The sequence below is a fragment of the Vidua chalybeata genome, chromosome Z, assembly GCF_026979565.1.
Source record: "Vidua chalybeata isolate OUT-0048 chromosome Z, bVidCha1 merged haplotype, whole genome shotgun sequence".
Taxonomy (NCBI): domain Eukaryota; kingdom Metazoa; phylum Chordata; class Aves; order Passeriformes; family Viduidae; genus Vidua; species Vidua chalybeata.
In genome coordinates this window covers 74,393,838-74,417,954 of record NC_071570.1, presented here as the reverse complement: position 1 = coordinate 74,417,954, position 24,117 = coordinate 74,393,838, and the positions used below count along the sequence as shown (strand labels likewise).

Below are 24,117 nucleotides of genomic sequence, written 5' to 3'. Positions count from 1 at the left end.
GAGACCCAAGATGGATATCCCCGGTGCAGATGCATTCCTTTTAATTCTGTTTGGTTTACCAAATAGGAATTCCTCTAGGAAACCTCAACAAAGGAGTGGATTAATGAGAACCCTAGCAGAGAGTGTTTGCTGTATAAGCAATTGCGAGCCTAAGTAAAGCAAGGGGCAAAGTCTGATCAGCGTTCAGTACCAAACTCAAATAAATTCTGACAGAAGTGGGTGAAAAATGCGCCAGCTGCAGGTCAGCAAGAAATGCTAACAGCCCCCAAACGCTCGCCTGCCTACTTTCATTAAAAAGCAAACAGGGAGAAAAATAAACACTTATTTTCCCCCTGCCTTTTGTTGCTGTGTGGAGTTTGTTTTGACACTCGTCCTCCCTCGGCTGTAGTTGTCCCCTGGTTTCCCTTGTTTTCATGGCATCTTGCTGTTCCTCAACCCCCTTTTCCTCTGCCTGGGTAGCTCCTTCTGCCAGGTCCATTCCCTGTCTCTGCTGTGCCAAAGGCTCCTCAAATTCCCTGTTTTGCTTTCATGCACAGAAGAAGGAAGATCCTCCCATGCCAAGCTGCTTCCCTGGAGTGTGGCGGGGAGATCCTCTCTCTTCTTGGACTGTCCTGGGTCTTGCTGAATGGAACAGAGGGAGGTTGTTGTGCTTCAGAGAGCTTTGTTGTAGCAGCTTGGTCATAACCATCTTGAAATGGCAAAGCTGTTTGTTCACTGGGCACAAAAAAAAAAAAAAAAAAAAAAAAAAAAAAGAGATATCCTGCGGTGCTGGTGGCGCTGAAGCTGTGAAACAGGACATGCTGCTGGGCACCATTAGTGCTGGTCCCAGTAGAAACATTTCAGCTGCTTCTGAAACAGCTTCCCCTATCCCTGCTGCATCTGAGCCAGGAGGAGAAAAAGATAAGAGGGTGATCAAACAGCTCCTTCCTGTGCAAGGAGGTAGCCAAGGCCAACGACAAGGAAAAGAAATACATCACCTCCCTGTCTGAGCAGACCTGGACCCCCTCTCACCCTTCAAAATCAAGCACCAGGCAGGTGGTGTTACCCATATTTATGGTTTCTTGGCTCACAGGACCATTGGGAAGGACCAGCAGCCATCACAGAACTTCCATATGGCAGCATCTTTTGCAGAGCCTCGGGGAGACCTCGTGCCCCCAGCGTGAGAGCCCCTTATCTGCTCGGTCACCAGCCCCATCTGCAGACTCACCACCCCAAAGAGATACCAGAGGCTGCTCTCTGAGCACTTGTGGGCATGGAAATGTCCAAAGCTTCTGGACTACAGTGCTGAAGGGCTGTGCTCAGCCCCCTCCATGGGAGAACCCCTCCATTGCACTCACAGCAAGAGTAGGTCCACTTGCATTAGCGTGGAAAAAAAATCTCACGAAGTTTATGGTATTTCTGTCTGACTTTATACTAAAAAGGGCATTTTTTTAATCTCCTACAGCCAATGCAATGAATGCTAACATTGTTCCCATTCTCCCTCATCCTGGGAGACCCCACTTGCTGCAACAGAGAAAACCTTTCACTGAATGTCTGGACACCAGAAACACTTCTTTTTATCCTTCCTTTAGCAGACAGAGGATAAAAATGGCATGTGTCTCACCAAAACTCGGTGAGAAACTCTTGATGGCAGCCAAGACTGAGTTACAGCAGAGATCTGGGAATGGTGTGGGGAGAACATGGAGCTTGAAGCTCTTGGTGTACATCACAAATCAGTTCTCACTCATTGACAGTCCTGGGCTTCCCAAAGCACTGAGCCCATCTTCCTCACAAACAATATGATTATTTGGCAAATCAATTTTTTTTTTTTTCCTGTCTCTGGTTGTTTTTATTTGGTGTTTAGGTCTTCAGGGCAAAGTTACTTCCTCTTCCCAAACTTTTCTCTGTTCCCACCACGATTCATGTTCTGTGTAAAACTCAATCAAATTTCAAGAATGCTACATTTCCTTAGTTGAGACTAAAAAAAAAAAAAAAAATCATTAAAAAGCAGAGAATATTCAACAAAGTAGGGTAGTTTTCAACAGAGAGGGACTGAATTTTTCTCTCTGCTTTCATACCCATTCTTTCCCCATTGAACAAAAAGCTGCCATTTCCTTCGTAGGAAGTGAAAAGTTTTTTTGGGGGGGCAAATGTTTGCAGCAACCCAAAGAGTGTTATAAATTGTGCCAAGACATATTTGCAGACATCCCCAGCCCATTTTTTTTGTTGTTGTTGTTTATATATTATTTTGTTTGTTTGTTTTAAATGGCATTATGACAGGTATTATCTTGGACATGTCTGGGAACCAATCAAAAGTTGTGAGATGCCAGGGCAGGATCAGATCTTTCAACTCAAATTTACTCTCCTTTACTCAAGGTGGGCTATGACTCTTCCTGTAGACATGGATGTTTTCATCATTCCTTGCCTGCCAACAGCCACCAAGATTTCCACCTTCCTATTTCAATCAACAAAAAGGAGTCCCGAAAGAAAAGCAGAGATTTTCCAGCATGGTGGGGGGGTGGGGGGGGGGGGGGAAGGAAAAACCCTAAACTCCCTCTTTCCTCCACTTTTTAGGGTGTCCTTGATCTATTTATTTTCTTTGCTTCCCCTTCACACACAGCCAAGGAGAAGAAACTGTTGACTGACTTGTGGAGTTAGCAGGATCTTTCCAGGGACTTCAGTAGGTTTTGGATTAATCACATTGCAAATGTTTGTTATTGCTTTAGCCAAGGATGAGAAGGCCCAGGAAGAAGAGATTAGTTAAGAAAATCTCTCTTAATCCATTTCAAGAGTTTGCCCTATCAGTGTGGAACCAGACCCAGCGAGTTTATTCTTTGCACAATGGTGGTACCTTCGTATCATGAAGAAAAATAAAAAACAAAACAAAACAAAACAAAAAAAAGAGTATGAAAGACTCATTTCTTTTGGTAACAGCAAGAGAACAAACCCACATTTGATTATTCAGGATTGCTTCTGCACTCAAGTTTATGATGCAGCCACGAAGTTATCAAAACAAAAATAATGCATGCCCAGGATGGAGTTTATCAGAGGAAGTCCAGGACAGCACGGATTAGCACAACACTTGACTATGGCTCAGGCCACCCTGTACTGATAAATTTCTTAGTTTCTTTCCCCCTTTCTCGCCTTGTGCTGCATTTGGTCCTCGCAAGGATCAGCCCTGAGAAGGACCTTGGTGGTGACCTGCCCACACTGCCCACTCCTCCCCAAAATCACAAAGCAGCCATTCTCTGAGGAGCCAGACCCAGCTGTGGGAAGCAGGCTGCTCTTTCAGCCTGACCTGGAGACACAGCCTGACACTTACACCAGCCAGAACCAAAAACCACCAGCTTCCTGACACAGCTTTTGGGGGGATTAGCCGTGGAAACATAAAACATCCCAGTCTGACCCCTTGTCCTTGGAGTCAAGGCAGAAACACTGAGTCAGAACAGAAGGCAGCATCAGAACACAGGAGGAAAACATCATTGCCTTTGCCATCATCATCCAGTGCTGCTGAAAGCCTGGACCTTCTCCTGATAAATCCTGTCCTGGAAACCGACTATCTCAGTGCAGATAGTGCCGTGTCTGCATCATTACATTTAATGCAGAAATAATACCTAACCATCAATTGTGGCTTGTTCTCCTACCAAATGAAATACTCTATTCATGGTTTTTCGTAGCTGAGTGCTCTCCCCTCTGCTGAAGAAATATGGAGTAAAAATAGGTGGAGAAGGGTTTTGCCACAAAAGAAACATTGACATAAGCCATCAAGTGTTTTGTTTGAGAAAGCGGTTGTGTACACTATGGTTACCACTGCTGCTAAGCCTGACTCCTTTGGAGAGTTTTAATTTGCCTCTGAAAACATATTTCACTTGAAGCATAGGAAAGAAAAGTACTGGGGGGGAAAAAAAAGCTTTTCTTAAATGTGGAATCCGAGGACTTGCAAAAAGTCTATTGTTTCGGGAGATTTTGTGGTCTCTGAAAACACATTGGGGCTAAGATAACTGAATCACTCCAGAGTAAGGAAGCAGCCTACATATCTGTACCTTTGAGAGGCAAATTGGGGCAATGGACTCATTTTCAGCACAGCTGCCATGGCACAGCCCTTTGCAAGTAGATGGGAGTGGGAAGCTGGACCTTCAGAACCACTGACCAGGTGGAATAACTTTGAAAGGATCTTTGATTTTGCTCGAACCATCCTTGGTGCTGCTGACATGAAAACTACATGAATTATTTCCTTTGCTCTTACGTAAAGTTTTTTTTCACACACAGCAGCTCAGGAGGGGGAAAAAAGCATAGAAGAGACAAAGAAAAGGTGATTGTGAAGCCACAAAAGATAGCTCAAGAGAACCTATGCCAGACAAATTAGATTTTCCTTGAGAGACTGTGTTTCAGACCCACAATATTCTTTCAAGTGATGGGAAGCGCTTTTTTTCCACAGATGTTCAGTTTGATATTTGCACATTGACTGTAGCCATGGTCTAATTAATTTCAGATATTTGAAAACAATGGTTTCTCATAAAGAACCATTTAGGGCCTGTGTTTCACATTTAAAATGATAATCATTGTTGAGTCAGTAACATAAAACCTGTGCTTAAGAAGTGTGTAATGAAAATAGTATTCTTCTTTATCTCTGGACTACGACATAGCTGGGGGGATTATTTTTTTTTTTCCAAGTGATATTGCTTTAGGATGGAGACAAAGCCTAAACATTTTCCCTTTTGTTGGGTTTTCTCACACAAATCCGAACATCTGAAAACAATGATTTGTCATGGGAGACTTTGGCAGCCTGAGCAAAGGTTTACTGTTTCTGCTATGCCTGAAATATTTACAAAGAAAAGTATCTGACATTCACAGTAAATCAGACAATGTTTCAAGCCCCTGACATAACCCATGGAGGCAGTTTGCGTGGTCTCCAAGAGGAGGAAAGGAGATCCCCTATCTGGACAGTTTTTTGGTTCAGTGCAGAAAGCTTGGCTCCCGGGGAAGGTGGGGAGGGTTAAATAAAATGAGATGAAAACACCGAGGGGGCTGCAGCGGTCTGTTTTTTTTTGTTTTTTTTTTTTTTCCAGCTTGATCCGCTCCTCACTTTCCCCAGTCATCCCGAAAAGCCCCGAGGGTCTCCGGTGTAACACACCCTCCTTCCTCCGGGGTTTTCTCTCCCGGGCGGGCTGGGGATGCCCAGGAGGAGTTCCTCATCCCTCCCTTCCCAGCCCCGCAGGAGCCCTGCCACCACCTCCGCCCGTGCCTTTGTCTGGCCAGCCCCAAAGCCTCCCCCGTGCCCAGAAACCTCCATCCCACCGCGGGAAGGGCAGGGAGGGGAGCGCGGAGCCCCCCGCCCGCCTCCTCTCCTTGCGGCCCCGCCGCCGGGAGGGTGAGGAAGGGGAAAGCTCCGCGCCTCCGGCCCCGGGGCCCCGAGGCTCCGCGGGGGCTCCGGGAGCTCCGCGCCGGGCGGAGAGGAGGAAGAGGAGGAGGAGGAGGAGCAGGAGGAAGGCGGGGAGGGGGCTGGGGAGGAGGGGGAAGGGGGTGGGTTCTGCATCCTCCGCTTTCCTCCCAGCGCCGAGACCGAGCGGCTTTGGCCGGCCGGTTCCCATCAGAGCTCCGGCAGCCGGAGGGGTGCGAAAGGACAGGGGAGCGGGGCGGGGAAGGGTCTTTTCTCTTTAAAGGAATTATCTATTTTCTTTCCCATCGAGAGAAAGAAAAAAGAGGTGCCAGCAGCGAGCCGACCCGAGGCTGCTTAGCCCCGGGCTGTAACTACTGGTTGCTTCTTGCTGGTGCTCGTAGGGCAGAGAGCTGCGCTACCCCCTGGCCCTACTCCCTGTTCAGAATTCTGGCCAGACTCAGGACCTCCCCATCCCCTGGAGGGGTGGCCAGTGCTTCAGCTGGACGCCAGCACAGCGCAGAAACCTGCAGCTTCCCCTCGTGGAGCTGTGCTGCTGCAGACAGAGCTGCGAGAGGATGCTCCACAGCAGGGGCAGCGGTGTCACCCTCTTCTCTTCCCATCCTTTGCCAGGAGCAGCTGCTCAGTTTCCAGTGGGCAAGGGTCACGGGGTGATGAGGAAGCAAGCTCAGGGCTGCAGAAGTGGCTCCTGCTCTGCTGAATTGTCACCCCTCCCGCCTGAAGCCAAGGCAGGGAGCGGAGTAGGAACAGGTGAAGCTGGGAAGTTGGGGCCACTGAAGGCTGGAGGGGCAGCTTGACTGTGGTGCCCGGTCATTTAGAAGCTCCTTGTTTGTCCTGGAGGGTGGTCTGGACAAAGGGAGATAGCCAGTGCCATGTGGGACGTCCTGCTCTCCTTTCCAGAGGTTGGGATGGCAGCAGGATGGTCTCCCACCTCTTCGCCTAGAAAAAGGAGTGGGCCAGAGAGATTCCTGCCTTACACATATGACTTCAGAGGGTTTGTCTGCAGCCTGGGAAGGCTGAGATTGTGTGGGGAGAGGGAACAGTGCCCTCACCATGTGTCTCACCCAACCCCCTTACATCTGGGGGGGGGCAGAAGAGGCTTGTTTGAACCACTGTGGGAGGGATTCAACGTCAGTATCCTCCTTTCATCAGAGCACTCTGCAGAGGAAGTGTGCACTGCCTCAGCAGTGACACTGGCGAGGCAGGCAAGGCTACCAAAAACAGGAACTGCAAAGCCTCTGTGTGAATTTGCATCAAACACCCTCAAAAAGAAAAAAAAAAAAAAAGTGCCCACAACTGTTTATAGCGCCTGTTTGAAAACAGAGTGTTGTCAACCCTTCTGACGCATGATTTCAAGGATTTCAAGGATTCAGAAAGTTTCAAGGATTGAGAAACCTCGTCCCAGCGTGGGGCAGGTCCGGCGTGTTTAGGTGTGGCAGTGCCCAGGGGGCACATGCACCGTGCAGGGTCTGACCCAGGCACGAGGAACTGGGGGCACTGGTGCTGCTGGGAGGCGGCAGTGGCGGGAGAGAAGCCTCTCTTCAGCATCCCAAGTAAGCAATTGTGTATTTACTCCGTGCAAGGAGGAAAAACAAACGAGCTCTGCACAAGCCGAGATAAGGTTTTTCAGCCGGCGCTCCAGCTCCGTTCACCCAGGCCGCAGCTCACACAAAAGCTGATCTGGCTTAAGCCTCCAGGTCTCCATTTCTCCCTGCTTGGCTGTCATCTCTTCCACCTCCCGCCCCTCCAACTTGGCACCGAGGTCTGTCTTTGGAAACAAGGGCTTTGGGCTTGTCTGAAATCCTCTGTCAGTGTAACTCTGGGGACGTAGCAGCTGGAACTGTAACACAGCGAGAGGAGCTGAAGGAAAACTCCTTCTGCCTCTTCCTAGCGTTCGTACCTGGGGCTGCCAAAAACGTGCCCAGAGCAGTGCAATCAGACACACCTATTTCTCCAGGCTTTTCTTTTCTGGCTCCAGCTTTACACCTTCCTGGAGGAGGGGGACTTCTGGCTTCTGCTTCTCTGAGAGGGAGCACGCCAGAGGAACTGCTCTTGCCAGCATTTTGTGCTTGGTGAGGGTGCCTTAAATGTTTCCCACATACTGAGATAGGTGCATTTTGGGATGAAGGCTGCTCGGAGAGCACACCAGACCCCTCATTAACTAGTGAACATCCCTTTTGTAAAAGGGTGGTTTAGAGTTCCACTTATGACTTCATCTCTGAGAGGTTTGGACAGCAAATGCTGAGACTAATCTTAAAAAAAAAAAAAGAGGGGAAAAAAAGAAAAAGAAAGTGGCTGGAGATGCATGGGTGGAGAAGCTTGGCTCGGGCGGCTGCCGATGTGAGGCTGCCTGTGAATTGGCATCGGCAGGGGAAGTTTGGAACCAGCACCAATTTATTCTTTCATTGCAACCTCCGCTGAGACTGGGGAGGCAAAGGGGAAAAAGGCATTTCGGTCCCAGTCACTTTCCCCATTTCAACCGGCTTCGGGAGCCAGGGTGGAGGAGGTCTCTCCATTCTCTTCCCGGTTAATTGTCTAATTGGGGAACAATGCGCCTCTCGCACCCGCCTGCCCCTCTCCGGAGGGCTCCGGGCGAGCTCGGAGGGACCGTCCCGCCGCACCGGGCTGCGGGTCCCCGCTCCGGGTCTGGGGGCCGGAGGGAGCCCCGAGGGGGGCGGCCGGGCCGGGCCGGGGGCGGGGGGGCCCCGCTCGGCGTGGGCAGGCGCTGGGGGCTCTCCTGCGCCCAGCAGCTGCGGGAGCTTTGGAAATTGCAAGGAGGCTCTCGCAGAGCTTGTGAACCCTCCTCTCCCCGAGCCAGCGCCCCTCCTCTGCAGCGCTGACGGTACAACGATATAATAATGATGGGTGGCTGAGGCTCGCATTTGAACTTGCAGGCTCGCTCCCTTTTGCCCACAGCTCGGTCCCGGCTCCGCGGCTCGGAGTCAGGTGCTCGCCGGCGGGAAGCGAGCGAAGGGAGGGACACCGAGCTCCGGCGCAAGGGGAGAGCCCGGAACCACCGGCTCCTTCCAGCACTAACGAGGGGATTTACTCTTTCATGCGGCCACTGGGATCTCTGGACTAGCCCAGCCACCACGTTGTGATTTTTTGCTATCTCTGCAATACGCTACCTTTTAAGGTAACTATAACTCTTTTATTGCGGGTTGGTTTTTAGTGGTTTTTTTTTTTTTTTTCCTTCCCCCCCCCCCTTTCTATGATATGACTGCCAGCGAACACCTAGTCTAAGATTTAAAACAATTGTTTTACTGCTTGCACCAACAAAGAGTTTGAACCGCAAATCTTAAGCGGGAGGGAATAGCGATGATTGGTGAATTTAAACAACCTGGGGTAAGTTCAACGACACGCGGGGGAAGAAGAGAAGGAGGGATGCTCGGGAACCCATCAAGAAAAAAAAAAAAAAAAAAAGAGAAGAAAAAAACCGGTGCAAAGAGGAGAACAAAGAAAACTAGGGAATAGAAGACTTTGGGGTGGGAGCCCTGAGAAGAGTGTTCGGTGCTGGTGGTTTGGATGGTTGGGAAGGTAGAGCCGCACCTTGGCGTGCGACGGGGCTCCGGAGGGAGACGGGAGGAAGCTGCTCCTTACGGGTGCTAGGTACACAAAGCGCCCGTGTGGCAGGAGCGACGAGAACGGACCTTTTCCCCCCCCGGCCACCAGTTTTCTACCGCTGGGCTCTGTGTCCTCCGCTCCTGTGTGCTCCCCACATCCCTTTTCTTTTTTTTTTTTTTTTTTTTTTTTTTTTTTTTCCCTTCCCTTTTCTTCTCCAATCCGTTCCCCTGATGTTCCTGGAAAGCTGCTCGCAGGGCAGAGCGCCTCTGAAGGTGCTCAGCATCTCTCCAGAGGAGCCGGAGAGCGGCGTGCCCCGAACCACATTTTCTCTGCGGAAAGGGGGGCAGTGGGTGAGGAGGAGGAGGAGGAGGAGGAGGAGGATCGCAAGGTCAGTGGAGCAAAACGCCCCCTCTTACACCCACGTCCACTTTCTGGGGCACGGGCTTTGCCTTCCCCCCCCCCCCCCCCCCCCCCCCTCCGCTGCCAGGGATTTCGCCTTTGTGTTACAAAAGGAAAAGTCAGAGCGCGGTGGAGGGCAAGCAGGGAGTTCCGACGGCGGGAAGGAGCGGGTGTGTGTGTGTGTGTGTGGGTGTGTTTGTGTGCGGGGACGGCAGCGGGACCGCGGGCAGCCTCCGCCGGCCCCCGGCACCGTCCCCACACAAAGGGGCGGCGGGCAGCGGGCGGGGGCCGGCCCTCATTGTCCCCCTGGTCACGTCCTCCCGGCCACCCCTTCTCCCTCCCTCCCTGCACCGGCTCTCGGGATTAAGCCCCCATGGCTTTTTTTTTTTTTTTTTTTTTTTTTTTTTTTTTTTTTTTTACTTTTCCCCTTCTCACTTCTTATCACCCGCTTCCCTCCTCTTTTCTCCCTTTCCCCCCCATCCTCTTCCTTCCTCCTTTTTCTCCTTCTTTCCCTTCCTCCCCTTTTCCCCTCTTTCCTTTCCTTTCCCCGTTTTCTTCTCTCTTTACCCCCTTTTCCCTTCTTTTTGTTTCCTCCCCCCTCCTCTTTCTTCCTTTTGCCTACACGCTTTTGCCTCCCTTTTCCCCTTCTTGCCCCGTCCCTCCCTTTTCCTCCCTTCCCCTTTTTTCCCTTTCCCTCCCTTTTTTCCCCCCTTTCCTTCCCCTTTCCCCCTTTTTCTCCTCCTCCCTCCACCCTCCCCTCCCCTTTTCTTTCCCTTTTTTTTTTTTTTTTGCTAATTGAGGCGTGAGCGTCGAAACGCTCGGCAAAAAAAAAAAAAAAAAGCAAACCCAAAACCCATCCGGGATGGGAGAGGCGTAAATGTTGGGCGGCTCCAGGGATCGCCTTTATTCCCGTGCCTTTTCTATCTAATCCTTTTCTCTTTTTTCGGCTTTTCGAGCGAAAGGGGAAGTTTCCTCCCCCCACAGGGAGCGAGCGAGGCTCGGCGGGGCGAGCCCGGGACGGGGCGGGCGCGGTCCCGCGCTGCCCGGGGCGGGGGGAGCCTGTGGCAGGGCTGGGCTTTGAGGGAAGGCGGGGGGGGGGGTCTCCGCGTTGAGTGCCGGTTTTGGGGTGGCGGGCTCGGTACCGTTCCGGGGCCGAGGGCTCGGCCCAGGCTTGGGGTCGTGGGCCCGGTGCCGGCCCCGGGGGCGCGGCCGCTGTCGAGGAACGGGGCGGGCGCGGCGGCGCCGCGGCGCCCCCGGGCGGCGAGCGGCGGCATGGCAGCTCCCGCGGCCGCCGGTTTCCCGCCAGAGGGCTCCGGGCCCGTCCCCGTGAGGGGAGAAAAAGGCCGAACCCCATCGCAGATCACCGCCGCAATGAAATGGCTTAAAGTACGCGACACCCCCTCGATAAAAGCCGCTGACTCCGCTGTTCCGTCAACCCTGGGAGTCTTCTGCACAAGAAGTGGGTCCAGAGGAGGCTCCAGGATGAGCAGAGGGATGGAGCAGCTCTGCTGGCAGGAAAGGCTGGCACAGGTGGCATTGTTCAGAGGGCAGGGCTGGATGGGAGATTGGGAATTAGGAATTGTTCCCTGGCAGGGTGGGCAGGCCCTGGCACAGCTGGGGTGCCCCTGGATCCCTGGATTGGACACAGGTTGGACACTGGGGCTGGGAGCAGCCTGGGACAGTGGGAGATGTCCCTGCCGTGGCTGGGGTGGCAATGGGTGATATTTAAGGCCCCTTCCAACCCAAACCATTCTGTGAGTCTGTGGTGCTGTGGCACAGGAGGAGGCAGTGCCCGATGGACTGTGGAGTGGGACTGGCACGTTTCCGACTCTGGGCAGCCCCTCTGTGCCTGGGCTCGAGGCGTGACGTGGGACCGGGGCTGTGGGGATGGCAGAGCGAGCTGAGGGCACCCACAGCCATCCTTGTGCCCAGCAGTGACACCGGGTGAAGCCCAAGAAGTGCTGAGGAGCCCCTGTTGGAGCGCACAGGGGGCTCCCACGATGGCAGTGCAGGGTTACGCCTGTGGGTGCCACGAGTGCCATAATTTCCACCTCTTGCTTCCCTTCAGCAGTGTGGGCGCTTAAGAGAGGTGGGCAGGAGAGGCCCTCAGCTCTCCTGGAACCAAGCCTGACAGAGGTCAGTGTTTCTGGGCATGGGTCAGGCTTGTCAGAGTGTCCTATGCAGGGCTAGGAGCTGGGCTTAGTGTGTGTCCAGCCTGGGATATTCAATGTTTCTGGAAGGCAGGGGCGACAAGGTGGAGCTGGGATGATGCAGAAGGAGCGGGGTGTGCTCATTGCTCCTCCACGCGCTGCCTCTGGCAGCTTTCCGCGGTGTCTCTGCGCGGCTGTCCCAGAGCCTGGAGCTGCTCCTGGCGTACAAGCGCGGGGGCTGTGAGGGATGTCCCGGGGCAGCCAGGAGCGCCGGAACACGCCGTGCTCTGGTCACTGCTCCTGTCTGCGCTCCAGCCTGCAGGCAGCACCGCAAGGAACTCAGCCTGGAGGAGTTCCCCCCTCAACAGCTGCTGGAGGTGGTGAGGAGGAGGTGATGCAGACACCACAAAGACCTTCTCCGAGGCATTGGGAAGGTTTTCCCAAGGGATAACGGGCCAAGCAGGGGCCACTGGTGAATCAGGTGGAGGCTGATGCACAGTGGGCTAATTCATGACGTGGCAGGGAGGTGGTGAGGCTGGCTAAGTTAATTAGGCAGCGCTGATGGTGAGGTGGGTACCTGGCAGCAATTAACAGTACCAGGATCAAAAGACTGCAGAAATAAAAGAAAGTGCAGAATGTGTGCCTTTGAGGAGGGATGGCACCTTTGAAGCTTTCAGAGCTTGGAAGGTAGGAAGGGATGTGCTATGACTGCGATTGGTCATTTCCAGCTTTTTGGGGTTCCACTGGAAACTGTAATTTACTGTTTTACCCATTAGAATGAGCAGCCTTCCTTCTCTTTAGTGCGGGGTTCTGCTGGGTCCCACCCTCTTTTTTTTTTTTTTTTTTTTTTTCCTTTTAATCTTTTATGTCATTCTGACTTTCACTATGAGGGTCAGATGGGCAGAGGCTGCTTTGTACGTGTTTAAGGAACATATCCAGATTTCACAATGCAGCTGTAGAGCATGTCTACAGCAGGACCGGCCTCAGTGTGACCTGAGAAGTTGCAGGTTTTGAGAAACCAGGAGTATTTTTGGATTGTAAGCTTTAGTCTCTTCCACACCAGGACAATTCACTCTCTGAACCTGAAGTTTTCAACAGAAAGAGAGACATGATGTTCTCTCATCTGGTTAAATTAAAATAGCATTGGTGTGACATCAAGCTTACACTGCAAACTAAACACAAGCTGGAATTTGGTCAGAACTTACTGCTCCTATGAGTTTTTGCTGTAGTAAGGGAAGGTCGCAGCGCATGCAAAAAAAAGGAGCCGTGCTCTTTCCCCACAGAGAGAACCCCTACTGCTGGTTTTTAAAGATGTGAAGCTTTTCCAGGAGTGTTGCATCTATGGGTTAGAAGACGCTGCACTCAAGGCTGCATCCCATTCAGAAATGTAACACGAATTCCTACTGTAGATCCATCTGCCTGTAGTAGCTCCTAATGAAATGGATTAGCCCAGTTGGAAACCAGCCAGCAGGCAACCCAAGTTTGGTCACGTCAAGTGAGGTACTTTTTTAGCAGAAGGTGGAAATTAAACACTTACTCAAGTCTTGCAGCTTGAGTTGGCAAGATTTGCTCACCGTGTTATGGATTTCTTTTACTATGGATGTAGTGACACCAAGGGGGGGAAAAAAAAAATCCTGTGGAAAAAGGAGTAGTTAGATGGATTTTGGCTAATTGCAGTGGACTTAGGGACAGTACAGCAGCCAGACAGCAAACTTCTGTGAACTGTAGAGTGCGGGAATGGGAAACACAAACCTGTTTTAGAGCAGGGATTTAGCTCTGTGAGGGCACAGTCCGCTGCAGCCTCTGCCAGCAGAAGGGCAGGAGTCAGGAGCAATCACATCCAAGAGCCTGGAAACGCGGGCGGGAACCGGGGTGAGGTGTAAGCAGCAACCTCTGCCTCACCTGTGGGTCCTGAGGAGGATTTCTGGCACCAGGTCTGCAGAGCTCTCTTTCCTCCTGAGTCAGGCTGCCCTGTGGGGCTGAGCAAGGAGCTGCTGTTATGGTCTGCATGTCTGGAGAGGGTGGCAGGAGTAATTTTTTAATTCTGGCAGCTGGAGTGGAGCTGCACTGGGCAAACCAGGAGTGTTTATGGGACCCCACCAAGGCCTGGAGAGTGAAAAGCAACCCTCAGGTGTGAGGAGTTGTGTGGGAGTCACACTCCTGACCCTTAGGGCTGAAAATCAGACCATTCTCCCCGGGGTTTTCATTGCTTGAGTGAGCATTTCAGGATAAAGAAGATTTTATAAAAAGTCAGGAGGTGGTTTTCCAAGAGTCAGGTAGGGATTTTTGGCAAGAGTCTCATATTAAGCTTTGTGCTCAAACAGTGTAATTTTTTGGAGCTAGGCAAGCCCTTGGTGCAGCAGGTGTAATTCCTGCCCTACTCAGTAAAAGGCTAGGAGCCATCGCATCCGGGAATGTTCTCTTCTGTTCCCATGGATTCCTTGAAAATTGCCCTTCCACAGTTGCCTGTTTTCATCTGTCCCTGTGTGTTTGGTGACTGGAAGCATAGCAGCAGGGTTTGTGTTCTTACCAAACATGGAAGCAGTTGTGTTATGACAGCAATTGCAATGAACTTCCAAGGGCAACAGGTTTCCACTGACACGTGCCAGGCACCCAGGTATGCCAGGTCAGAGCCAGGGAATTGGGCCAGGTGCAAAATACAACCAGCTCTGTTTAGGTACGACACCCTCATTGTTGGGAAAAAGAAAATATTTTGTTCTTTTTCTTGTCAGGTTTCTTTGATTCCCTTGATTCTGGTCCCAAAAGGCAAGGTTGCCTTTAGGGGAAGGAGGGGGATAAAACTTGTGGGTAAACATGGAGAGCTAAACTTGTAAACATACTGTTCTGGACCTTGGCTTCGCTGTGGATGCAGCCAGCGTGTGACGCATGGGAGCACATGTGGGCAGAACTTCTCAGAAGGTCTGGAGCCACTCAGCTCTCACAGGGGCCAGAGCTTTGTCTGGCAGGCAGGTCCTTCCCTCAGCACCTTGGAAGGTGGAGAATTCTTCCAGTCAGTCTTCTTCTCATGCTCTCATCAGAGCTCTTGTGTTACCAAAGGAACTTCACCAGAGTGGTTTTGGTGCTTGAGGCTTCCAGCATTTTTGGGATACAAGGGTTGCTTGAAGGTCCTTCTGCACATCTGTAGGCTCAGACTGACATCACTTTTTCTTTTAATTGTTGTGTAATAATGAGGATTTAAGTGTTTATCTGAGCAAGCATGTGACTCTGTATTTCACAGCTGATCCATTGCATTCAAAGGATTTGGATGTCTGCAGCTCTGATCTTGTGCAACCTCCTCACTCACAACAGCCTTCTACAGGGAGTTTGCACCAGGGCACAGTATAGAATTGTAAAGTTAGATAATAAAAAGTCACTTTTGTTTTGTTCACATGCAGCTTTGTTTGTGTAAATGTAGGAGGAGATAAAAGTCTGGCTGAGTGGTATTGGGGGTAGGTGTTAGGGTCTTCAGAAGAAGTTTTATGGCATGTAGGGCTTAAACTGAATGAAGTCCTGGTTCTAGTTTGGGACTCAGTTGTGAAAAGTGCAAATTCCATGAAGTCCACGTTGCAAAATAAGTGATATCACACTCTACACTCACTCAGCTGTCCTGAGTGGCTGCAGCAGAGATGGGGCGTCCTTGGCAGCGTGCAGCCTGCTGTGTGGAAAGCAGCTGCATTTCCCCCTCCACGCCCAGGGAATAGGTTGTAGCACATGTTTCCCAGTGCAACCAGCTGGCTCTGGCCATCCATGTAGAGGGAATGAAAGGCTCTGGGGTTTTCAGCGCTGTTGGGTGGGAATTTTTAACTTGCCTCACTGGAAAGGCTTGGTTGGAGATGTTTTGCGTCTTTCCCGTGCTGCTCAGACGTTACAGGATGTGTGCCAGTTCACACAGACTCCTGTGGAGTTTGGGCTGCAGCTGTGAGCTGCGGAGAGAACCGTCCTGAGGTTGAACACGTCACCAGGAGTTTTCTGAAGTTGCCTCTCCACGTTGTCTTCGCTGTCACGTTCAGTGCAGCCTGTGGAGTTTTTAAAAGTGGAAGTTTCACACAGTACACATGTGCAGTGCAGGTTCCGTAGTTATAACACAGAGAGGTACATATCTATTAAATCTCTCCACTGATCCTTAAGGCAGTTCAACTGCAAGCTCTCTTGAACAGGAAAAAAAACTGTCAGCTTGGTTGCTTGTCCAAGTGAAGAGCTCAGGTAGCAGATTTTGCAGCAATATCAGGAAAATCAAGGTAGTGATAAAATTTTTTTGACGAATTGCTGCTGAAAGTAATTTCTTATGTTGGGGTGTTCGTAGCATATACATGTAACTGTATGGATGAGGGATTATTTATAAACCCTTTGCAGTCATTGGTGTTCGTGTGTCTTGCAATGCTTTTGCAACTTTGGGGATATTTACAGGTTCAACATGTGTAACTATGAACAGAAACGAAAAATGAGAAATAATGTTGTGAACATGCAATTTATTGTTGAGTATATATGATACATGTGAAGAGCTTTCCAGCTGTTGGAAGGTGGAGCCTGTAAAAGGAAAGTGAGAGGGAACTGACATGTCAGAGCATCACTCACGACTCAACAACCTGAAACCCATTTTAAATCTGTATTCCATGAAGACACATGGTTATTGTAACAAATCTCCACCATAAATTGCTAAATGGAGATGCCCTGAAAGCAGGGCACTGCTTCTGATAGCAGTGACAAATATTGATGTGCTGAGCTACAACATTTGCTAAGGACACAGTGCAATACTAACCACTTACTCCTTTGTTCTTCATTTCTAGGTCAAGATGTTGTTAAGTATAAAAAGTATCTTATGGATGTACTCTACGTTAGTTATAACATATATGCTACCTAAAGGTAAGTTTCTGTACATAGAACATTTCATTTAAATTAATTTAGTGGTCTAATCGGTAGGGCATTTCACAGGACTGAAGAAACAGCCCAAACTCAGGAAACAGTCTTTCTTTGCCTGTGCCATGTCACTAATTTTGTTTCTGTGTCCTCCTCAAGGCATTAATGATTTATTTCTGTTGTGCTTGGGCTGCCATGAGCTAAGCTGGGGCTGGACCCCTTGGCTGCTGGGGTCTCGAGTAAGGAGGTGTTAGGGCAGCTGCAGGTTTGGGTGGAAAGGAGCTCTTACTGCCTCTCTTGGTGATTACATGCTAAAACTGAAGTATGTATCCATGTGTGGTTGCCCTGGTTATTTGAAAGTTTAGGTCAGGCCTTCAGAATGGAAAATATCCCAACAGCTGCTTTAGACTCACAAAATTGGGAAAGCAGCTTTCCCAAGTCTAAAAGCAAGATTTTTCTTTATTTTCTTTTCCTGTTCTTTCCAGGTACTCCTCAAACTGATTTCAGCCTCTGGGAAAATCAAATTTACTACTTTTTTTTTTTTTTTTTCCTACCTAGCTGGAACACTATTGCTAGTAACATGTTTAGGTAGTCCTCAATGATCAATAAAAGGACTGGTCCATTAGTGGAACCAATTAAAAAAAAAAAGGATAATAGATTTAGATTGGCTATAAGGAAGAAAGGTATGGATCAGACCACAGACCTGACTCACTGCATTGCACAAATGCAGAATTCAGGGATACAGTGATTGAGAGGGCAGCACTCTAAGTGGGTAGGAGTCCATGGATCCTTGGAGTAGTAGAATGTGGGATGGCATCTTTACATGTCCTCTCACTTACTCCACCTTTCATTACATCATAAATGTAATTTATCTCCAGAGTGAGATTTTTGGTTCTTGGGAGATTCCAAAGAATGTCCCATTCTTTGGAATGTAGGTCAGGTTGTGACCCATCCTTATTTGCCCAAATTTTTTTTTAAGAAATTGAGAAAGACCCTGATGTTCCTAGAACACACTGTGAACTTTACGGGGTTTACTTTTTAAGTCAGGGGCCATTCTTTTGGCCTACAGAGTCTTAACCATTTTCAAACTATGGCCATGGTGAGGAGGACAAGGATGAAGAAATTTTCCTTTTTCATGAATTGATCTAATTCATGATCCCAAAGAATCTGTGGGATCAACTCATATCCTTATCTTTTATAGAAAAGTCGGTGCAATAATATTTTCGAGAATGAATGTTAGAAGACTGCACACAATCTTTATATGTATGGCTTTTGTTTAAAAGCACTCTAAAAATAAAACTTATCTCAGCATTTGGAAAGATAGACATCTTATGTTTCAACCTTTTATTTTTGAATCCTTAGTTTGGATTTAAAATTGAAGCCTTTAAATGTTTTATGAAACATGAATTCCCAGCTTATCACTATTGTGGTTTACAAGCTGGACTTCATGGTTATAATCAGCACTGGAGTTTTTCCCACCTGTTTTGGGTGGCCATTTGTGGTGTTATGTTGAGTTCTGCAGCTGAGATTTGCCTGGCTCCTTGTGAGTGTCTTGCAGCCTATAAAATTAATTCTTCATCACCCTGTGTGTCCTTCTCTTATTCTGCTTGCTCAGACCCCAGACCACCTAGTAAAGAACTCAGGTTATTGTTGGGTCTCAGTCCATTACCTTTCAGTGTTTCCTACAAGTTTCGCTCATTTTAATTCATTATTATCTTCGCTAAAAGACTGGTGTTTAATGAAAAGGCTTCTCCTAGGCTCAGTGCTAGTAGCTGGATTGACAAAACACACAATTTCACTGATCCTTTTTATTTCTGCTGCTAGACAGGGCAATATACCATATGTCCCAGCAGGTTGTTGATGAACTGAAAAATGAGATGCAACATTTTTCTTTTTTTTTTTTTTTCTTTCTCATAAATTTAGCTAAAAATAAATAGAATATTTTATTCTTTAAGCATGTGGGATTTGTCTGCATAGTCAGTAGCAACATTCTGTTCAGCTAAACTCAATTATATGGCAAATTCTCTCCTCTAAGCAGTGTCACACCATGCAGGGCACTCTGTTCTTCAGACTCCTTGTCCACTGCAGACCCATTGGCCTGGTCATTGTGGTTAATGTGATACAGAAGGGCTGAATTCTGTCCTTTTAAAAAATTACCTAGACTCCTACTTTAAGAATTTTGTAACATTTACCACAGATCAAGTGTACACATTTTGGAGAAAGATACTTCGTTCTCAAGCAAGAATTCCTTTCTTCCCACCTCAAAAGGAAGACATCCAGCTATGTGTCATTGGTCTATCACATCCCATTGATAGGGGCTGATATGGAATATAAGCTTAGCAAAAATGCTAAAGGAGGGGAAAAAAAAAGGGTTATATGGATTAATATGAGATACTGATAGTTTCTGCATTGGTCAGTAAATTCTGCTAGACTAATTTGGAGTGCTGCAAGAAATCAAGCTTTTTGGAACTGTGCAGGAACATCACTTAATCTTCTTTTATGTTAGCCAAATATTTTCTTTTTCTGTAGGGAAAAACTTCCTCTTCCTCCTTTCTCCTTCTCCTCTTCCTCTTTTTCCTTTTTTCTCCTTCTTGTCTTCTCCTCCTTCCCTCACCTTGCCACAACAAATAGTTTTTTATAAAGTATGATATAATGCTTTCTAAAGTCGGGCAGAACTGCAGCTACACAGAATCTTCTGTTCTGGGAAGTAGCACAGTTTGGGCTGGATCTAGTTTTCATATCAGGATGATATGTGTTGTTTGCCAAAGCTTCCAGCTGGCTGATGTGAAGACACAAATTTTAAAGGGAGGAAATTTCCTCAGGGTTCAGCGCTGATATTCCAGATCACTCATAATCGTATACAGTGTTCTTACAAAGTTTATTAAAGTTCTGTCAGTCAGTATAATTATAATTTAGTCATTCTTCAATTAAGAAGAAAGTTCCTGTAAGGTGTATAGATGACAAGAGATCATCATAAATTCTAAATATTTTGAGACTGATTTTAATCTCCCACCTGTGCAATTTGGCAGTAATTCCATCACAACTGATAGAAGTGAGAATTCATTCTGTTTCTTTATCTCCAACCGCTCCAACTCTGAAGTTTCAAGAAAATAAAGGCAATAAAAAAGATCTCTGGTTTCATCAGTTTTGATACCATCATCTTGACTCTATCTGAGTTGTGCATCCAAGGAATTCTAGTTTGGTAGGCATGGATGGAAAGGACCTGAGAACTTCCATTCAGAATTCTGTGTCTTCCCTGTCAGTCCATTTATCTGTTTTTCTGGCTAGTACTTTATTATTAAAATGCTTGGGCATTAAACTGATGACGCTTGTATTGAACCTGTTTAGATAATACCATTAAGACTTTGTCCTGTGGAAAATCATCTGTCTCTGTTAAAAATAATCAGGTTAATGAGCAACTTTCCTTTTTTCGTCCATTTTCCTTTTTTCCCCTGTTTCTTTTTTTCTGTTTTCTTTCTTCTTTTTTTAAATTTTTTTATTCCCCCCCTTTTTTTTTTCTCTTTCCTTTTTGCTCCTCTTCTTTAGTTCTCTCCCTCTGTCCACCCTTCCATCCCAACCTCCAATCTTCTACTCTTTATGGAGAGATTATATTTTTTATCATAGATAAAAAGATAATTTTCATGTGCTGGTGTCTCCTGTTTCATGTACCACTCTGTCGATGGCTATTATTGTTATATTTCTAAACTTTATAAATCCCAGCTCCCTTCAAAATAGTGATGACCATGTTCTACCTTTCAAAAATGTTAGTGAAGGACTGTGAAAGAGGTAAAATAGTTACTGTTGTGCATCAGCTTTTAATCTTCATTAAGCCATTATGTGTGATGAAATAACATCACATAAAAAAGGCAAATCCATCAGAAACCCTCTCTTCAGTTGCAGCGTGCAGCTTGGATGAACAGTAGTCAACTTCCCCCTCAGGATATTGTCAGATGGAAGCATTTCGCTGTGAAATGTTTGCAGCTGGAGATGACATAAAAAATGATAAAAGTCCTGATCATGTCAAGTCTGAGCCAAGTAGGGACTTTCTGCGTGCTTTACTTCTTCCTTTGCTTTTACATCCTGAAATATTTCATTTCTGTGATGTGTTAAAGGCCCTGAGGCTACAAGGAAACGACTTTGAAAGAGTGACTATTTGGGAGACTCTCACTGGAAAGGCTTTTGTTTCAGCACGTGTGCAATAAAAAGATTTAACCCCTGAGAGAACAGTGGGGTCAGGGGTGACAGGGGTGCAAAGCCATGGGCTGTGTTTCCTTCTGAGGACAAGAACAGCTGCTGTGAAGTGAGGCAAGGTGTGAACTCCAGCATCTCCCCTGCATTCAAGGTTTTGACCACTGAGGTAATTCATAATTTTTCACTCTGAGTGGTCTTCCTCCTGTGAATTGAAGAAACAGCTCTTACAGTTCATCTGTCACCTAAAATTTCAGACCAGTTTCCAAGAGTTAATTACTTGGTGACCATGACAAATGGAGAAAATAAGTCAGAATGAAATTTTCCCAAAGAGAAATGTGCTGCATCATCAGCCTAAGAGGTACCAAGATTGATACAAACTCTTTTTCAGCTTGTACTCCCCAGTCCTGTTACAAATCGGCTAAGGTTCATGGATTTCAGGCTTTGCATTGGTGAACCATTATTTAACAATGAAATATGTTTGTTTCTGATTTTGCTGTTGCAGTAATGTGATTTCTCCTTACTCTCTCGTTGCTCTCTCTCCTTTTTCTAGTCAAAGCAGAAAAAAAAACCCTGGTCAAGGGATCTCTCTCTGGAACTTCAGTCCTGCCATGCTTCTTTTCAACCACACCCACCATATCCTCCAGCTACGCCGCCGAGTACCTCCGGATCAAATGGTCCAAGGTGGAACTGGACAAAAGCGGGAAGGACGCCAAGGAAACCACGGTCCTGGTGGCCCAAAATGGCAACATCAAAATAGGCCAGAGCTACAAGGACAGGGTGTCTGTCCCCAGCCATTCCGAGGAGACCGGGGATGCCTCGCTGACCTTCTCCAAGCTGCGCGCCAGCGACGCCGGGGTCTATCGCTGCGACGTCATGTACGGAGTGGAGGACACGCAGGGCATCGTCTCTCTGGCTGTTGAGGGTAAGGATTTGTCTGTTTCATTCCTAGCCAGCAGTGATTCCAGTTAAAGCAGCGAAACTTGGTAATTAACACAGAACTAGAGAGGATTTACGGGAGTGTCTTCAGCGATTCCCCCTCTGAGTAGGGTGAAAAGAAGCAACTTTCCATCGTAACGGAAAGGGTGAAAATTTAGAATGAAAAGAAGCCACTGAAGCTGTGGTTGGCCTGTCTTGATGTCCCAAACTATGCCACCAAAAGTGGGAGCCACTCTTTCTGGGGAAGGATCATCAAGCATGAAGGAAGTGCTTCTTTTTGCCCAGTAATAAATTTTGGATGGGCAGAAGGAAAACTCACCTGTGAGAAGAAAAGAAGTAGGGAGGTGTTTGCTAAATGTGGAGCAGGCAGTGATAACAGTTTGCTTGCTGTCTGTATTAGGAAATAGCCTCCAAAATTTTGAGAGGGAGAAGTCTATGTGTTGAGAGACAGAAGAGACAGGTGTTTCAGAGCTGTTGACATTGGAGAAGACATCTAAGATTATCAAGTCAAAGAATTAACCCAGCACTGCTATGTTCACTACTAACTCAGGTCCCCAAATGCTATATTCAAGCATTTTTGGAACTCTCCTAGGGATGATGACACCCCCACTTCCCTGGAAAGTGTGTTTCAATGTCTGACCACCCTTTCAGTGAAGTTCATCATTGCCTGATGTACACCCTGAGCCTGCCCTGGCCCAGCCTGAGGCCGTTCCCTCTCCTCCTGTCCCTGTTCCCTGGAGCACAGCCCGACCCCCCCCGGCTGTCCCCTCCTGGCAGGAGCTGTGCAGAGCCACAAGGTCCCCCCGGAGCCTCCTTTGCTCCAGGCTGAGCCCCTTCCCAGCTCCCTCAGCCTCTCCTGGGGCTCCATTCCCTTCCCCAGCTCCGTTCCCTTCTCTGGCCACGCTCCAGCCCCTCCATTTGTTGTTGTGAGTGGCCCAGAGCTGCCCCCAGGATCTGATGTGGTCCCTCAGCAGTGCCCAGCACAGGAGCAGTCAGTGCCCTGTGGCTGGCACAGCCCAGGGGCCATCGGCCTCTTGGCCACCTGGGCACGCCTGGGCTCGTGTCCAGCTGCTGTCACAGCACCCCCAGGGCCTGTCCCAGCTTTCCAGCCCCTCTGTCCCAGCCTGGAGTGCTCCGTGGGTTTAAGCACAGCAAAAGAGTGAGTGGCCAAAGCTGCATGTGATGTGTGGGTGCTCCTCCCCTCGGAACCCACTTGTGGAGAGAGCACAGAGACTGCTCCAGAGCCCATCGGGCTGGCACTGAGCCTGACCTAACAGGCTGTGCTGAAAGGCAGGGCATTAACCCAGGCTCTGTGCCAGGCACAGGCACGTTCTGGACCCAGGTTTCTGCCTGTGCTTAGAACAACACTGAGCTGTGTGGATGGATCCCCTCGTAGGAACCATTTGAGGAGATTGTTCTCGTGGGAGCCTTGCTTTGGGCCCTGCCTTGCACACTCCTTTGTAGCTCGGTGTTTTTTGGGAGTTCAGTATTTACTCAGGTGAATGAATCCCAAAGCAAACATTCGTATCTGCTGCTGGAAATCATGGCTTTGGCTAAGGCTTTTTTGGTGAACTTAATACTGTATTGTTCTTCCAATCTGCCTAACCTAATGTGAACAGTCTGTTGGAGTTGATTCAATGAAAGGATTTGAAGGTGTGGCCTTAATTTGGAAGTACAATAAATCAGTATAGCCATTAATGTCTGCATAACTTCATAAACTGTTAGGTCCTAATGATAAAAGCAAAAGAAATCCTGGTTTGAACATTACTTTTCATAACGAGTGTACCTGGCATTCCTTACCCCTTTTCAAGTGTTCCCTTGACTACACATCTATATCCAGGAGCTGCAGATGTTTATGACAATAAAATATCAGATGATTTATGGTGTTACTGTAGCTTTTGTAGTTGCTGCTCCTGCAAAAACCCTGCAAAGTGTTGAAGTGATTAGATTTATGATTTTACCTCAATGAAAACTTCACAGACTCCATTTTCTTTCTGCAACTGTTCTTTTCCATGAGTGCTTTAATGTCAGATTTTCAGGAGAGGAAAAAAGCTAAGTCTTGATCCAAGTGGAAAATTGGTTTGCTAGACCGTCATTTGTGCCATCCATTCTCAGTTTTCTCCATTATGTAAACAAATGGCATTTATTAGACCCATAAGAGCTTCATGTGAATGTTGTTGCTCAAATCTTCTGCTCTATTCTTTATGGTTTCTTGTGATTTCAGCTTTTATTAATAAACGAAAAAAACATTAGTCCCAAAATACAAATTTCCTCTGCTGTTTCTTTTTGAACCTGCACCCCAAAGTGACAGCATTTGAGGAGACTGTTCTCCCAATTTGTTCATCCTGTCCTGACTGGGGTGCAGGGAGATATTTCCGCATTAACTGAGCTAATTCCAGAGCTGAGAGATAGCCTGGTTCAGCACTGTGCTTTGGTCAGCTCTCCTGGGTGGAGCTGGGGCTGCTGGAGCTCTGGTAAAATTATCACCAGTTCTTTTATTCTGCTCCTTTTATGCACAAATTAAGTAGGCCAAAACTTTTCAGCAGAGCTCTGCTGAAACAGATGTAATTTCTCCTTTGCCATTAAGATGAATTTATGGTTTTTTTTTTTTTTTTTTTTTTTTTTTTTTTAATACTTCTTTGG

General features: G+C 47.9%; 1 protein-coding gene across 1 annotated transcript in view; it reads left to right on the top strand.

Moving 5' to 3' along the window:
• Positions 1-8,402: 8,402 nt before the first annotated feature.
• The window catches only part of VCAN (versican), a 101,302-nt gene continuing 85,587 nt past the window's right edge, over positions 8,403-24,117 (top strand). The window contains exons 1-3 of the mRNA XM_053969042.1: positions 8,403-8,513; positions 16,278-16,353; positions 21,089-21,460. Coding sequence (XP_053825017.1) covers positions 16,284-16,353; positions 21,089-21,460 — 442 coding nt within the window. The 5' untranslated portion in view covers positions 8,403-8,513; positions 16,278-16,283. The remainder of the gene's footprint in view (positions 8,514-16,277; positions 16,354-21,088; positions 21,461-24,117) is intronic.